Source organism: Agelaius phoeniceus, chromosome 4, assembly GCF_051311805.1.
Source record: "Agelaius phoeniceus isolate bAgePho1 chromosome 4, bAgePho1.hap1, whole genome shotgun sequence".
Taxonomy (NCBI): Eukaryota; Metazoa; Chordata; class Aves; order Passeriformes; family Icteridae; genus Agelaius; species Agelaius phoeniceus.
In genome coordinates, this window is record NC_135268.1 from 41,660,243 (window position 1) to 41,678,465 (window position 18,223).

The 18,223-nt window shown below is 38.3% G+C and overlaps 1 protein-coding gene across 36 annotated transcripts in view; it reads left to right on the top strand.

Moving 5' to 3' along the window:
- TENM3 (teneurin transmembrane protein 3) overlaps positions 1–18,223 on the top strand; it is a 1,291,791-nt gene that overhangs the window by 1,201,588 nt on the left and 71,980 nt on the right. For all 36 annotated transcript variants that reach the window (XM_077177351.1, XM_077177368.1, XM_077177366.1 and 33 more), the window contains 5 exons: positions 4,460–4,670; positions 5,200–5,301; positions 5,446–5,640; positions 6,981–7,181; positions 10,038–10,223. In XM_077177351.1, the coding sequence (XP_077033466.1) occupies positions 4,460–4,670; positions 5,200–5,301; positions 5,446–5,640; positions 6,981–7,181; positions 10,038–10,223 (895 nt within the window). The remainder of the gene's footprint in view (positions 1–4,459; positions 4,671–5,199; positions 5,302–5,445; positions 5,641–6,980; positions 7,182–10,037; positions 10,224–18,223) is intronic.

The window sequence follows — 18,223 nt, forward strand, 5'->3', positions numbered from 1 at the left end:
CCAGTTTAAGTGTCTGAGATAAAGTATGTATGTAATCTCCTGAAAATGAAGTTTCAGTAAGCAGTTGGGGTTTTATTTGAGACCATGCTCCTTCATGTGGGGAAAAAAAATGGAATAAAATACGTCTTGACAGTTTGGGCCTTTCTCCAACAAAGTCCTAACACAGGGCTTTGATGAAGACACAACTCATCATGGTAAAATACATATTTAACTGGAGTAGCTTAGGTAAACAAAATAAGGTATTTTGGCAAAAAGACATCTAATGAAATAGAACACTGAGGGGATTACAAGGATAAGTCCATTTCATGCTTTCGTATTTCCTCTAACTCTTATGGCTTGTACCAACAAAAGTTCCTAACTGCAAACTAGGCATAGGTAACAGGGACAGACTAACAGCTGATGTTTGGCTTCACTGCATCCTTCCATTCCACTTCCATCCTTCACTTCCATCCTGCCCATTAGACAAGGCAGCTCACCCATGTGGCTCCAAGTGTCACAGGAACATGGCAGACAAACACATGCATGTCCATGCTGAGTTTGGTCAAGGCCCATCTGGCCTTCTGTCTGTGATGGGGGCCGTGAGCAGACACAGAGAGATCAGTAAAGCAGCATGATAGTATTGTAGTTATTCTTTCCACAATATGCTTTTGGCCTCCAGAGTTTTAGGGCTGAAGGACTTTTCTGAGTCAAAGATGCTGTCTTTGATTTGTCTACAAATCTTTGATAGATTCTTTTTTCCTGTGAATTTGCATAGTCACCTTTGAATCTATGGAAGCTTTTAGCATCTGTGACATTTGCAGCAGGGCTTAACTACACATCTCACACTGTACTCCTCAGTGTGTTTTGAGACAGTAGCTTTTGTTTGACACAGTGTTGAAAGTGTTTTTGAAGAGGCAGAGCAGAATTTCTCATTAATTTCTTCTTCATGCCATCCTTGATTAAGGGATCTCTAGTGTTATCATTGAGTTGTATTTTTTCCAGGCTGTTTTGGCATTCTTTTTATGAAAGCTTTTTCCATCCTTTGTTTATCCTTTTCTGAAAGTTGTCCTGTTTTAATGCAGCTTTTTCAAGGTGTGGAGGCCAGAACATAAGAAGTGTTAATCTGTGATGGTTTCATTCAATGCCTTAATGATGTCTGCTTTTTTCTTTTTTTCTGTTTTAATTATTGAGCTCTTATTTCCATAATCTGTCTACCATGGCTCAAAGGGCACATCCTATAATGACAAAAGTTGGCTCAGAGCCCATCTTTGGATGTGTAAAGCTAGGGTTGTTTCATGAGGACTTTGAAAAGTAGGATCTCACTCACATATATCACTTCATGTCTGTGTCTCTTGAATGCTATCTGCCCTTATCTTCTAGTCACAGAATGACAAGTGCTAATAACAAAATTTTATGCAAATAAGCAACTGCTGCTTGTTTCTCAAACGTCAGTATTTGAATTTTCAGATCTTACATTAAATAATAGAGAACTTATTACTTCCTGCACTCTGCCAGCATTTGTAAAGTTGCCTTGTCACCTGTCCTCCTCCAAAGTCTTTGCTCGTATGCCTATGATACCCTACATGTATAACCACACTGCACAATTTTCTTTAGCTCTCTCCTTACAACTTTGGTGTTTCTACCAATGTCTGTCTTCTCTCCACTGTCACCTTTGACTGTAATGCAAAACATGACTTTTACATTTGCCACCTTGTTCTCCACTTCTCTCCTGTACCCTTTGCCGGTTTATCCACCTCTTTTTTGTACCTAGTTAAAACCTTACAGTGAGTAAGAGGACACTGTAGTCAATATCTGTCCCTAACTGTACAACCTCTGGTGCCAATTATCCTTCTATTACAGGAGACATAACAAAAGTATGATAGAAATAAGCTTGGAAGAGATTTCAAGAAGTCTTTACACCCTTGTCTTGTAATAGGATGAATTGTATATAAACTATTTCTATAAATCACTGAAAATTTTATTAATTAAACAGTAACAGAATGGAGAAAATTTAATTCTTGTTCTGTCCCATAATCCAAAATAATAGAGATATAGCATGTAGGAAATGGTTTGATGAATCGTATTCAGGACAAAATTTTTGGTTGTTTTGCTTTATTCTCTTTAGGTGTCAAAATTAGTCTCAAGCACAGCTACTATTTGTGTCACAGACTGAGCTGAGATGCATAGCTCTCTTTCTGGGGAATCATAAATAAATCAACCAGAAATAATTGACGGTGGCTGTCCATTCAAAACCCAATCAATGCAAGCCTGAAAGTCTTTGTGACACTTTCTAAAATGTCAGTTCCATTGCAGCCAGAGAATCAATATGTTTATTTAAAGAGACTTTTAGGAATAAAAAAGAGACTTTGGTTTAAAGCAAAACTGTATGGAGTGGTAAGACAAATCATCACATTTAGACTCAATGTAAATGGAATAAATTTATCCTCATAGAAGGAAAATAAAATTGGTATGGTTTTGCTTATGAAGATAATTGTTTTTCCGGTCTGTTTTTGTTGCCATGTCTCAAATATAAAAAAGCAGCCTTTAAAAGGGTTAGTTAAGATCTTTTTTTTTTTCTTTTTCTTTTTTTTTTTTTTTTTTTTTGCTGGGGGACAAAATGAACAGTGATTTCCCTTCTGTATGGCTTTTTAAGTGTAGTCTAAAATGGTGTTCTGATAACAGCATACGTCCTTATTACATTAAAAATACAAAATTGTGAATTGTACTGTGCTTGTCCTCTATTAGTGGCCAATAAAGTGGTGTAGCCACTTGTTCCTGTATCAAAAATAGAGTTTTAATCTGAAATTGTCCTTCTACAAAAGTGGTCTCTTGCCATATACAAATTACAAAGTCACAACTAATGTCTATGAGTGACCTGTTAAAACTCAGAGCTCCCTGAGCCTTCCGTTTTTAAAAATACTAAAACCACTGGAGAGGCAGGAGTGAAAAAAAGCCAAAATTGTTTCTCTCTCTCACAAAATAAGATAAATATTTAATACTCTGACAAATGAGAATGTTGAGTGGTTTTGAATAATTGCTCTCCCAAAGTGATCGCATTGGTTTCCATGCGGTGCAGCGCATACAGAGCTGCCAAGGCACCGCTCCTGCGCATCCTAATCACACTGTGTTCTGTCCTGCTCCTCCAGACATCGCTGGGAAAGCGTCTCAGGTGTTGATAGAGTCATATTAACCATGCATTTCCTTCACATCCTGCCTGGTGGGAAGATGATTCTGAATACTGGGGAGGAGCAATCTTACAATACCAGTGAATTTTGGCCTGCGATTTCAAAAAGAGAGCATAAGTACTTAAACCCTTGTTCCAGGATAAAAGCTATCATATTTTCTTTTGTCTGAGGAGCAGTTTCTGAAGGTCACAAGTCAGGGTCAAAAATCACTGATCCTCTGGTCCTAGGAACTGATCTTATCCCAGCTCAGGTGAATCAGTGGCTCACATGCTGGCCTTTACTCTAAAAGGCCCTGGATGTAATTTCATTTGAGAGAGGTCTTCAACATGTGGAAAGATTAAAGGCTTATGTGCTACAGTTCACTTCATACGATAAACGTGTGTCACAGTAGAACTGAAACTTTGAATAGTCTTAGCTGTAAAAGTAGAGACCCTCTGCCACAAGCAAGAATCCTCTTCAATTTTCCTACCTGTTTTATTTTGCTCTGTATGTATTGATCTTTACATGTTCAACATGCAGAAGACAACTTTCAAGCCCTGAGAACAGACTCCAGATAGTGTAAAACCAGTGTAGGGCCTGGAGCAGTTTTAGCCCTCCAGGTGCCTTAGACCTAGTTAAGGTGCATAAACATGCATAACATGCATAAAAACTTGTGTTGTGAGTTTACTTGTTTTATCAGCTCAGATGCTGCTACATTTTTCCAAGCCCCATGTTATTGTTAAAATTCAGTACGTGCTGTCCATTGACCTGAGGTACCATGGGGCTTGGTCAATTTGTCATTTTTGGTAGTTGCAATGTTTTCTGCTTTCCTTCTCCTGTTTTGACCTTCTGTGATGAGAAGTAAAGCTCTTGATCTCCTTCCTCAGAAATTCGAGACTATACAAAAGGGGGATTGAGCAGTTAATCCTTCATCTGGAATTAAATTAAGAAAAGTAGATTATTGGTATTGGATAGTATTATTATTATTAGCCCATATGTATGTAACACAGTTTGAAAGTTAGCTCTCACCTGTAGTTATGGTGCCAGTCATGACTGCAGACTCATTTCAACTGCTATTTTCTTCCCCCGGTGTATGAAATGGGTTCATTGGCCACTTTCTACTGAAAAAGTCTTCCTGATAAGTATGAGAACTAGTTGGTAATTTTATGTGAATGCTTACCAAGGAGCAAAGAAAGAAGAAAGGATTGGTTTCAGCTCCTCCTTCCCTGCTCCAGAAGGAAACTTAGTCTAAATACAAGCATGTTGTCAGGGTGGTGCCATGGCCCTGTCAAGCTCTGTTCTGTGCTTCATTGCAGTATGACTTTGTGGAGCTCCTGGATGGCAGCCGGCTGATTGCGAGGGAGCAACGCAACCTGCTGGAGTCGGAGCGAGCAGGACGGCAGGCGAGGTCCGTCAGCCTCCACGAGGCAGGTTTTATCCAGTATTTGGATTCTGGCATCTGGCACCTGGCCTTTTATAATGATGGGAAAAATGCAGAGCAGGTGTCTTTTAATACCATAATTATAGGTAAGCATAATCTTTAAAGCTCTTACCAAACACTAGCTTGGGGTCAGGCTTTTAGGAATTCATAGATAGGTTTTCATAGTTAAATGATCTGACTATATCTGACTATTTTTTTTTTGCAGGTTTTCCATTTATGTGTTTCTTTTGCTACTCAGAATAAAACACAGAGTCTATAGTTTAATTCCTTGATCTAAGGCATAAGAGTTTTAATTTCTTAGTCGAAGGCATAAGTACTTCTAGTGAAACAGTGCTTGAAAGGAGGATGCTGTTTTGAAGTATTTATTAAATGGCACAGGACTAGATTTTAAGTATGGATCTCATGTAGTTTTACACTTATAATTTTAGCCTTTTTTTTGGAGTATAAGATAGTGGGGGCATCAGCAGTAGGAAATCACAGCTGTTCGTGCTCTTCAAACAAAACAAATGTAAACACTTCTCCGAGTGAGAACAAGCTGTCAGTTAGTAGTGGCTCAAATGATAGCTACTTCATCCAGTGGGCACCTGTGAATTATCCTTCTCTTTTTCCTTCTAGAGTCTGTGGTGGAATGCCCCCGAAATTGCCATGGTAACGGTGAATGTGTTTCTGGGTCCTGCCATTGTTTTCCCGGGTTTCTGGGCCCCGATTGTTCAAGAGGTAAATCAGCCCAATGCTTTTCTCAAGTCAGTTTAAGTGAGCATGAAGAGAAATACATCAGAAAAGCAACATCTCAGATGTTCTTCTTTATAAAGCTTTGGTGAAATCTTTATTCTGATAGTTGTGCTGTGTTCTGTCCCACAGCAGCCTGCCCGGTGCTGTGCAGTGGCAATGGGCAGTACTCCAAAGGACGCTGCCTGTGCTACAGTGGCTGGAAGGGCACCGAGTGTGACGTGCCTACGAGTCAGTGCATCGATCCCCAGTGTGGGGGACGGGGCATTTGCATCATGGGCTCTTGTGCCTGCAACTCTGGGTACAAAGGAGAAAACTGTGAAGAAGGTAAATGAGTAAATATTTTTGCTAGCACCAGCTGTTGTTGGTCAGGTTAACAGCTGGCGCATCTGGCTCTATAAATTTTACTCTGGATTTAGGTCTTATGCACTAACTCTGTTTCTTCAAAAATCATTTTACAATACTACAAATCAAGTTTAGAATCACTAGTATCACTGAATTCTACAGAATTATTGTACTCTATTCTCAAGTAAGCAGTGGGAAAATTCAAAGTAACATGCATGTAATGTTTTTACTTGCCAGTATATTTGGGTTTCATCTGGCTGAAATCAGCTAAGAAGAAAGCACATGAAACACATATGTAGGAGTTCTTATTGAATTTTTCAAGTATAGAGTAGTCATTAATTTATTGCATTTGTTGGTAGTCTTTTCCACTGACCAGATTGTGGAAAGTGCTGATTCAAATGCATCAGGGGGAAAAATGATGCATTATTCTTGTATTCCAGAGATATGCATAATAATATTCAGTCTGGTGTGCTGCAAAATGCAGTTCATTTTCCATTCTATTTTTTTAGGGACTAAAAACTGCTATTTTCTTCCCCAATCAAATTGATTTTATTGATCGCCACATACAAAGTAATGCAATTAAGTCTCTGGAATTAAATTTTCAGACCATTGACCCTACAAGTGTAACATTTTATTGAGTCAAATTGCTGAATTAAATCTCATCATCTAAAGCACAAGTGAATTAAGACAGACAGACAGTATGCAACTCATTCATTTCTGAAACAATCTGGGGGTCCTGTATAGCTGTCACAACTATATGGTAGTGGATTGGGTCAGTAGTACCAGGGAATAGTGCTGCAGAGAATCCAACACTTACTCCTTTATGATTAGCCAGAATCAAGATCACTTACCCAAGTCCCAAGGCCAATCTTGCTGTAAGAGAGAAAAATGATCAAACCTTGAAAGAGTCTCCATTGATTCAGTGGTAACCTGTAATTGTCTTGATGTCATTTATGTGCATGCACAAAATTTACAGGATCAGAAAGTGGTGTGAAAGGGAAGTGTTCTTGCAAGGAAAATTGCAGCTATGTAAGAAGTGAGGACAAAGAGTGATTTACCTTGTAGCCAGAGAAGGGAGGCTGGCACAAAGAGATCTTAGTCCACTCTAAGATCTTTTGTCTTTTCTTCATTCATTGTCATGAAAGAAGGGTGAACTTCTCAGTTTCAGCATACTAATGTTTACTTTAGAGATGGGTGCAATGCTGCCTATTTCCTAAGGTCTTGACATGCGAATGAAGCCCAAAAGTGCCATTAGCACCTCTGGGTTAATTACTGTTGTTAGGATTGACAGGTTTAAGCCGCTTTTTCTCCTCTCCCTGCAGCGGATTGCTTGGACCCAGGCTGCTCCAGCCACGGTGTGTGCATCCACGGCGAGTGCCACTGCAACCCGGGCTGGGGGGGCAGCAGCTGTGAAATCCTGAAGACAATGTGCTCTGACCAGTGCTCTGGGCATGGCACCTACCTTCAGGAGAGCGGGAGCTGCACCTGCGACCCCAACTGGACAGGTCCAGATTGCTCCAATGGTAAGAGTTAAAAGCGCTGGCATTTTATAAAATGTTGATGTCTTGAATAGCAGCATTTTAATGACATTACTGTGTTAGGACCTGACCTGCTGAGCTGATTGATCTCTTGGAGTTGACTTCAGCATGAACTGTAAATTGATTCAAAGGTTCAAAATAATTGATGTCTTTGAAAGATTTGAAAATCAATGTATTTGTATCTTTTAGCTGCCTTCATCTGGCAACTTCAGGTATTTCACAAGCAAGCTCAGAATGTTCTTTGCATGATATGGATATTTCCTAATACATCTACTTAGAAACTTAAAACTGCACTAGTGAAACCAGGGGCATTCACATTTTAAGAATCTCTCCAGCTAATTTGAGGTAATTTTCCTGAAAAACAGAGAGCAGTCAAGTTTGAAGGCAAAGGGAATGCAAGAATGAGTCTTAAACAGCTTTCAAGGCAGAATGCAGGCTGCCAGGATGGAAGGAGTTGGTAGGAGTGAAGAAGCAGAGGAATTTCTTGAAATATGGAACTGAGCTTATTAAAACCAGAGTCTGAGCTTAGAAACAAAAGGAGAAAACTAGTACTAGCACAGAGAGCAGAATCTAAATATTTATAAAGTATGACAGCAGCTTTTTGACAAATACGAGTTTTTAGGATCTTGTTTGGTAGCCACATATCAAAAAAGAAATCATGTCTAACTGTGAGACATGTATTTGTCTAAACCAGTTCATCTAAGAACTCAGACGTTTTGTTAATGAAAACTGAACACATGGGCTAGCTGAGTTTATGCCAGCTTATGAATAAATATAACTTTTTCATGAGGAACCATCTTTTTGAAACAAATGTACTTCCTGACCAGGATCTGTGGTACTTCATAATGGTTTATGCATACGGGAGTGACTGAGTTCCAAACATGCAAGAAAAAAGTGACAAAGAGAAGAAAATGTTGTCTTCTGTGAATTTTGTTTAGAAGAAAAAATCCCTTTCTGTTTCTAGCACTAAAAATGGCTATTTGTGTTAGACCCTGTCTAGTTCTCAGGCAAAACATGGATCCCCTATTTACTGACACGTCCTCTGCGCTTCTTTTGATGGCCAGTTATGCTTCATCTTTGACTAATGTTTCATGGAATGACTTGATTTTAAAATAACATAAAATGTTTCTGATCTCAAATATCTCAAGTGTGTCAGACTCAAAAAAGAATGTTTGTAAGAACATGCAGAGATTATTTGCTGAAGCAGTGCAAAATGACCTTCAAAGCAGTACACTAAAAAAAGTAAATCTTACCCATAAACATGTTGTTAAGCTGTTAGATGAAGAAAAGAATGAGTTACTTCCATCAGAGGGTTTTATAGGTTTGAAATCAGCAGAGCTTTCCTCTATCTTCATCAGCAGTTTGTCCGTTAATTAGCCCTTCAATTCCACTTCAATTAAATTAACTCTAATTAATAAATTCATTACAAAGATTGACGCACCTTGCTCAAAGCTGGTGTGCTAAAAGCTGATAAACACCTTCACCCTAATGAAAAATTGATTAGATTGAAGAGAAATAAACCTTTCTTTCTTGGAGCTGCAGTGATGTTTTGTGACTCTGAAGTTAATCAAACCATCTTGCATCTTTTAATCAAAAATTTAATTCAAAGTAGATATAAAATGCTATATAGTTGGTGGGGGGGAAAGGAGGGGGAAATTACAGCTGTCTTTCTCCATAAAGGTTTTGGGCTGTTTCTTACAGGAAATGTCACAGCTCCTTGATACTGTGTTTTATGTTCTACAGCACTTTGAGACAGCAGAGAGAAAAGCACTGTTGATGAGGAAACTGGAAACCTTTCTTGCACTGAATGCAAGTTTCTTTTGCTATTAAAAATTATTTGATCTTTTATTACTGAACTACTTGCTATCTTTTGCAAGAAAAAAAACACTTAAATATAGTATTTCTATGAACCATACATGGATGCAGCCAGCTGCATGCCAAGGAATTAAAAAGTCCCTCAGGCTGTATTGTATCTCTTTGTTTTTCTGTTTTCTGCTTAGCAGAAGTAAAGTTTGCTGGAGTCTGACTAAATGAACCAAAATGGTAAATACAAAATCTGGCAGTGTAAATTATCATCTTGTATTAGCTGAGACTTAATATGTATTGTTTGGCCTCCAACTACCTTTGGCTGTTAACATATTTTTCAATTATTCTATCAGATACAAGATCCTGTTACTATATGTAAATGACAAGTTAAATTGCTGTATGTTGATTTATTTTTTTAACAAATTATTATTGAAACCAGACTGTTCATAGCTGTCACTGATACAAATTTACTGAAAGTAAAAGAGTAAAATGATCTTTTATACTTTACAGATGTGTCAGTGTGTCAGCATAGTGCTAATTTGTTTCACTAAGGCTGATTCTTTATAATGAAAAATGTGTCAGTAATGGCACATTTCAACTTTGAAAGAAAGCAGGGAGAAGAGTATGGAGGGGAAACCTTGCTAATTTGAACTTTGTCATAGTAGATTTTCACTCACCACAGGCAATGATCAAGGTATACCTTACATTTTGTCGCTGTGAGTACAGTGTAACTTCTGGTAGGTATGAGTGCCATATAATCTAAGATACAAAAGGTTACTCTTAAGACAAACGTGACCACAAAGAAACATGCTTGAAAATTACCGCAAGCTAGCAAAAGATCTGTGAACACTTAAACATCACTTAAGTCCGACAGCTAACCAAAAGAGCATTAGCAAAGAGATAAAACTCCGTGCTCTCTATTCTGTTGAATCGTAAGTGAAAATGTCTTTCGCAGTAAATTCCTTTGATTTAGCTTTCAAAGATTTTGCCTTTCTTATTCTCCCCATGCCTTTCTCATTCTCCCTCTCCCCGCAGAGCTGTGTTCGGCGGACTGCGGCGCGCACGGCGTGTGCGTGGGCGCCGCGTGTCGCTGCGAGGAGGGCTGGACGGGCGCGGCCTGCAGCCAGCGCGCCTGCCACCCGCGCTGCGCCGAGCACGGCACCTGCAAGGACGGCAAGTGCGAGTGCAGCCAGGGATGGAACGGAGAGCACTGCACCATTGGTAGGCTGCCTGCGCTTTACCCTGTCCTCGCTGCGAAGCGCAAACAGCCGGCGCTGCTGGCCGCCTCTGAGTCACAAGTGTATTGCTCTGAAGAGTGTTTCTTCAAAGCGAGTATTTGCATGCGTCAGTCTGTGGAAATGAATTGATATTTTAAGAAAGGAAATGGTTATATAATGGCTGATCAAGTTCTTCATAGCTAGCTTGCCATGAAGAGAAGGTGGAAGAATTTTCCTCTTCAATCTTTTCCCTTTAACTGTCTTTCACTGAGGGGGAGGTTACATTTATTTTGAACTGTAAATATACTATTTGATTTGTGCTTTTCTATTTTTATGTGATAGCTTTGTGTCTTTTGAAAATTAAGTTCCCTATTGTTTTTCTTTCTTTTTTTCTCTTTTAAGGAGAAAAAGCACTAAAAAGTGACTTGCTTACATAAAAATGTCACTTCCGCCATGTAAAAAATACCTAACTGCCCAAAATTATCTTCTTGTCAACATAATGTTCTATTTTGAATACTGTCCAATTTCTTACGTGTCAATAATGTAACAGCAGTTTAATACAGCTGATTGGGAAGAAGCCACCCTTATTACAGTTTCTGTAACCAGGTTAGTTCTAGTGCCTGAAAACCTTTGGAAGTTACGATACCATTCTCAATGGAGCTTTTTGTACCCAATCATTTAGAGTCTATATGTCCCGCATAGAGCAGGATATCCTTCTCCACTACAAAGGCTTTGAATGTGAGCTAGCGTGATAAATCATGCATGTAAATACAAGGACTAAGAAAACATGGAGCTACACTGCTAAGAAATTCCCTTCCACACTAATGCCCCTTTGTGCAAGATGCTGCAGCTCTGTAACAGTGGAGTAGAGTCCTATCCAAACAATTTTTATCTTGGCAGAGCCACAAAGAAAAACTTCTGCATGACAACAGGTAGGAAGCCCAGGCAGAGGAACTGGCAATGCTCTGCATATAAGAGATAACTAATTTGCACTTTGGTGAGTGGAGAGCATTGCATGAAGCTCATTAGAGGCTGTGCCAGGACTAACCCTGTGACTGAAGTATTTATGGGGCACATCGCCCAAGTACGAGAAGCATCATGGCTAAGCACTTTGAGGTGCATTGAATTGGCAACAAAAGAAGTAGCCACAGGTCAGACAAAGGCAAGCATAACACTGAGTGATGAGGAAATCATGGATAATCTGAATAATCTAAAAAAGTCCAGTAAGTAAAAAATCCCACATGGTTCTGTGTTTGGATAGATGGAGAAGAGATGGTTAAAAGAGGTGATGTAGCTGAAGCAACAGGATAGGACAGTAACTGCAGTGGATGTGAATGTAGCATGATTTGCTTTTGCCACAAGCTAAGAAGAGCCTGGAGAATTTTAACTTCCATGGAAGTTTTTGAAGGGCTCTAACTCTGAATGTGTTAGCACAGCTAAGCCATAACAGGGACATGAATATCTAGAAAATAGCAATACCCAAGCTGTGCTCCCAGGTATTTTACAGCCGTGGCTGAGGGGCAGGTGGTGGTGCTGTAAAAGAGAAGCAGTGGTAAATAAGAGCTTTGAGGGCAGGGAAAATGAGGGCCTATTACAGCTGTGTTAATTAATACCCACATCACTGTGCCCAGAAGATGAGGCAAGGTTTTCTTTTTTAGAAGGGAGTCAGGTGTGAAAGTAATAAGATTGACTTCAGAATTATTTTTTACAGCAATCACAATTGATTTGTAAAGGTTGGTTGGTTGGGTTGGAGTTTTTGTTATTTACTTATGAAATTGCTCGAACATATGAGGGAGAGGTAATCAAGATGCAGAAACAGAGGGAGAATCAATAGGGTTAATGTTTTTGAGGAGCTCCCAGAAAACATGCTGACAAAGAGAGTGGAGAGGTGGGGAGAGAACTGCTTTCTGAACAATAAAAGAAAGTAAATATTTAGAAGTCGGATAAAGCCTTTCCCTTGACTGCCTTAACTTGCCAACGAGCAATTACTCAGCAGATCACTCTGCTGTTGGTCTCACTGACCTTGGCAGCATTTCAAGGGTTGTAGTTAGACACGGATGAACTGCTCTTGAACAATTTTTCCAACATATTAAGCACAAACAAGTTTTTCCTCAGCACTGGGCAAGCAGGTTTGTCTTTCCACCTGTTTATTCTTTAAATGGGTGTTTACTTTCTGGCTGCTGCTGAAAAGATAGTTTGATTTGTTTATATTGCCCTTACAGCCTCCAAGGCAAGTAACGAGGTTCAGGCTTCAGCCTGCTGTTACATTTATTTTTTTAGACCTGTTTCCTTCCATGTTACAGAGAATCCAGGTCATTTTATTGCTCATTTCCAACAGTATTTCAACTTCGTGGGGGAAAAATTGCTGCCTCCTTAGCTTGGCAGATGAAGAATCAATTTGCTTTTTTCTCATCTACCCTACAGTAGGTAGTAGCTCTTTCTGAGCAATGAATTTCAAAACACAAGGGACTATGCAAACCAATTTTTTATTGTCACCCTCCATATGTAATCCAGGCATTTTATGCTACCTACAACTCTCTACTTAGTAGCAGAATATTTGCATAATTTGTGTTATGTGTAAGAAAGAAGCCTACTCACTCCCCCTTTATATGTCTAAAAATAAGCAATTGCACCCTTCTTATTTCTAAAAGTCATTAACCGTTTAGCTGAGGTACTGTGAAGTATTTTAGAAATGCAAATGTGTTTCTTTGTTGCAGCTATTAGCTGGAAGCCCTATGAAGTGCAGCAGCCAAAATTAACAGCTTCTTTGAGAAAGGAATATTGCAAAGAAACTGTAAATCTTAAGGGCAATTCACTTTATTCACTTTTTAGGAAAGGAGTAGCCCTCCAGACCTCTGGCTGGATGTTCAAAATGGGGCAGATGTGTATGCATTACTCATGGAGGCACTAACTGGAATATATACTGAATCATCTCAATCCATAACTCATTTGATCAAAGAATTTATGGTATTTTTATAAAGCATGAATGCCATTCAAAATGGTAAAAAAAACGTTTTGTACCTCATCTGACAATTTTTATGTATTCTTAAATGATAACTGTCTGTCCAGTCTCATTTTCAGTTAGCCCACTGTTTGCATAGTAAGTTGATATGTGTTAAAACATAGCATGAGGGAAAAAACCTGTCTCCTTATTAAAGCAAGTTAGTCCTTAGTTGTATTTCTCTCTAATATCATTTAAATCTTAGATTGCTTCTTGAGTTATACTGATTTTTACATATAGTTCAAAATATTTAAATGGAATTTAGTCAGAGGAAATTCTAATTACTCTAAACTGCCAGATACCTATTTCATTGATTTTTTTTTTTAATTTATTTCAATACTTTGGGATGTTGGGAAGAAAAATTGTAGGTGATTGCAAAGGTATGCTTTTTTTTGTTCAGAAAAAAAATTTAGACATCTGCTTATCTGGGTTCAACCTCAGGGTTTCCCTAAGGCTGAAGATGACAGGACTGGATTGGAGAAATAATATATATATGTATTTTATCGACTTTCATTTGTGATAGAGAACAGAGTAGACTAAATAAAGCAGGGAGGAGGGGAGGTCTATTTGTTTGAAGCAATGGGTATAGTAAGGTGGACAAGATTGTTTGGACTGATGCAGTAAACCTGCTGTTACCCACTGTTCCATTATGGGCCTTTGGCACAGGGTGGTGCAACTTCCTCACCTGATGTCAGCCACGCTTGTGAGCCACTGCCTTTGCTCTGAATGCATCCTTCCACGTATTTATATCAAAAATGTTCAGAGATAAGTATTTGCTCAGCATTTTGATGAATGAATCTAATAGGAATTAGCAAAACTCAAACCATGGTGCTATTGTTTATCATCTTAGAGGTTTGAACTAAATATAGGCAATGTATCTTTCAAGCACTAAACAGTTTAAGGCATCTAAGTTGCTTATCATCTCTTCCCTCTGGAGAACTGTAGTCATAAACTCCTAGGATCATGGAATAATTTGGATTGAAAGGGACCTTTAGAGGTCAACCCCCCTGCAGTAAGCAGCATCATCTTCAACTAGATTTGCTCAGAGCCTCATGTGCTGAGAGCCTCATGCAGCCTGGCCTTGAATGTTTCTAGGGCATTCTCCATCTCTCTGGGCAACTTGTTCCAGTGTTCCACCATCCAACTGAATTAAACTTCCTTAAGTCTAGTTTGAAACTGCCCTCTTTTACTTTAAAACCATTACACCTTGTCCTGTCACAACAGGCACTGCTAAAATTTTTTATGTAATGTTTCACAATTTCTTGTATCCCCATGAGAACAGGTTAAATCAACAGTTCACTGCAGAGCTACGGAAACTCACCTGTCAATTGTTTATTTGGTCTGCAAGTGACATTCATGGGTCTGAGGTGAGCATCCATGTATTATTTTTTGAAGCTCAACCTGCATCTCAATGGGATACAAGACAGCAGATGCACAGCTGGTGCCCAGGTGATAGCCTGGATGAAAATCTGCTCTGTAATTAAGTTTTCATAACTGAGTTGTGCTAAAGTATGTTTTTGTTTCCTTTCTGTCCTGGCTTGCAATGAGTTCAGTGACCCTCTCCTGTCTGAGTAGTTGTTTTGTGAGATTGGAACAGATATTATTTCAGAAAGTCTATTATTTTTTGTGATATACTGTCATGTACCATGAGTATATAAGGTAACTGTCATAGGAAGCCCATAAATATGAATACTTTTCCAGCTGCTTTTCCATTAAACTCAGTTAGCTGAATGAAATTAGTAAATAATTATGTTGGTGGGGAACCTGCTATATTGATGTGCTGTGAAACAACTCACTTTTACAATGCAGCCTAATTTTTTCTATAGACTAAATTAGTTTTATCATAATCTAAATTGCAAATTTGCCAATTTGCATTAAAACTATGCCTTCTTGTTCAGAATTGTCAACACCTCTTTTTTAAAAGTCTTTAACATTAAGCATGGGTGGGTAAGACCATCTGTTTTAAGCTTGCCTGCAGCTCCATTACTTAACACAAGACAGGTTACAGCTGTTTAATTGTTATCATGTTGAAGGATTATCTTTCAATCCAAAATTAATATTTGTATATGTATGCATGGAAAGCATATCGCTAAACATAAATGAGGAAATGTGGATTAATGTCATTAAGCATTCATATTAATCCCTCAGGAGGGCTGAAGTTAGCATCATGGTACTTCCCTGCTACTTTTGAGTGCCACATGAGGCTGCTTTACCTGGTGTGCAGAACTGAAAATCAAAGCCAGTGGTGGTTCACTGAGAAGTGTACAGCTTATCTTTATATTCCATTGAGAACTGGGATCTAATTGGTTTATTTTCTAAGAATTTCCAATTTAGTTGAGAAAAAAAAATAACAGCAAATTATTTATTTTAACCTTTTTCTTTGCAAGAAAAACAGTAGCATGACATTCAAGTCAGCCAAACCAAAAAAATAAATTTTCCTCAGCAAGGAATTTCTAGTTTCATTTATTTTAGCCAGAAAATTTGGAATAGCATCTGGCTTCGATATTCAGAATTATGAAAAAATTAAGTCTAGAGCACTTTCCCTTATGTGTGTTTCCATTAGCACAGACTGTACTGGTGACTGATTAAAATGGTTTTCTGACTGGGGACAAACATGAAGGCATCAGTGTGCTGGTTTTCCATGTGGCCCCAATCAGATCAGCCTAAGCCCCAAAGTACAGCAAGTGTTAAGGAATGCTGAGACAGAATCTCCTCCAGTAAGTTAGATGGCCTGCACCTGTTCCCTTCAGCACGTGTTTAGCTTGGGGCTCCTTATACTACAGATTTCAAATATGACTGCAGGGAAATGACACTTTATCTCTGTATAAAGATCAGAGAGCAAGAGAAATGTGTTCCTTCAGTTAATTAAACGAGATGCTTATAGAAAATTTGATATGACTGTATATCATTACACTATACATTTTTGACACATGCACTCGACAGAGTAAGTTGTGAACCAGTTTGAGGGCTTGATCTATCTTCTCTACATTTGCACATGGGCAGCACAGATAACCAGTACTATGATGGTCACTGTCATTTCAGTGCTGATGCTAATTGCCAAGCATGGCTCACTTTTCTTGAAGTTTAATTTCTGATGATATTCACATTGCAGAGCTGTTTAATGCTTCACATATTTATTGTACCTTATTGCACGCACAGGATTTTTTCATAAATTTTATGATTATTTTAAATTTTTTTGTCCCTCAAATTGTAGTAATTACTTCTGGATGGATATATTCCGTAATTATCAAAATTCCTAAATTTATGGTTTTCTTCAGTTATGGGTTCATGGAATCATGCCTGAATACAAGTTTCATCTTAAAAATAAGATTGTATCTGAATGTATGTATGACCTTTGACAAACAGGTTTTATCAGATAAAATCAATCAGGTATTCAAAACTAATTATATCCAGTATCAATTAGTTCACCATAGTAGTGTGAGTGACACCCTACTTTCAAAACACCTGACTGCTTTGCAGTTGGGATTTTACAGCAATATTTATACCTAGACCCTCAATGCAAAAAGCCTGTGAGGAAGAGATGATTACTTTCTTGGCATCCAGAGGACTGATAATCACAGTTTAACAAGATTTCATGAAATTTAGAAAAAAATTATGGTTTATATTTTGTGTGCCTAAAGGGCATGTTATTAAATTGCCAGACCAAGCTTTGAATATGCCTAATATCTGTACATTTGGTAACCATAAAAATACTCAATTACCAGGTGAATTTAAGATGGAGCATGCATTTTTGGAGCTATGAAAAAAGTGAGTTATTGGTCAGGCCTTAACACATTTCAAGACCAAGTATCTCAAATACAAATCAACTGTTAGCATACTTTAAATTGCTAATTGGTTAATTTGCATTTAAATGAGGACCACATGTGAAGTTCAAGTTAGGCACATTTTTAGAAAGCAGCAGAATCCTCTGAGATGTGAAGAATTTTAAAGCCTGTTGTGAAGCTTATTTGAGCTGAAGTGGCCAGAGAGTAAGTGCTTTTGTACATTGTATTGTTGCATGCTGGTCAGACCACATTCCTTAAATACTTTCAGTCGGGGAGAAAGATGGAAACTGTAATGCTTCCCATCCTGATCCATTCCCTAATGTGGTTTCAAGCTAAATTTATCTTTTATGCTGTTCTTAATATGACTGTCAGGTTTTTACCTGTATCTGAGGCAGGTCTTCACAAGTTTGTTGATTCAAATGAACTTTTTCAACCTGTACATGTGGGATAGTTTTAACCCCTTAATGGTATATAATCTTTCTTCTAAATCCTCTTCCAGCTAAACTAATACTAAGTAGGAAACAGCACTGCTCATGATCTTACCAGTAGTCCCAAATTTCCTATGTCTACTACATCCTTAAAAATAACTGAACCTTTTATTCTAATAGCTTTCTGTAAAAATGGTTTTTTTTTTTACTGTAGCTTTCCAGTAAAAATGGTTAGAAATCTTACTTTAGAGTAAAATTGGGATGATATCCAGAACAAAAAATGTAAAGGATAAGGGGCTTATGTGCCTTTGTATACAAATCTCATAAATGATTGCTGCAAAGAACAGTTGCAATTTTGGCAAGGGATAAATTGCAGTGAAGTCAGGCCTCTCTGTAAATGTTTAAAATGCATAAACGATAAAAAAGATAGGAGTTTGGGGTGACAACAGTGTTTTGGCCGTTGTAAGGAGGAAAAAAAATGAAATTGCATGAAACTATAATTCCATCCATGTGGTCTCCTTTACAAGAAGGGCAAAGGGAAATTTAGGAGCAAAAAAGTATCAAAAGGGGAGAGTGTTTGTAATCCTCCTCTATTGGCAGCAATGCTCTGAACATATGGTCTGTCTAAGACAAGGTTCTTAGAAACTCAGAGAATGGATGATGACTATGAGCTGCTTACAGTGGAAGAACATGTGCTTTCAGTACTGTTCAGTGATGAATAGAAGGAATTGCATTTGCAAATGATACCAAAGCCTGCTGCCCCCAAGCACTTTGGAAGACAGGACAAGAA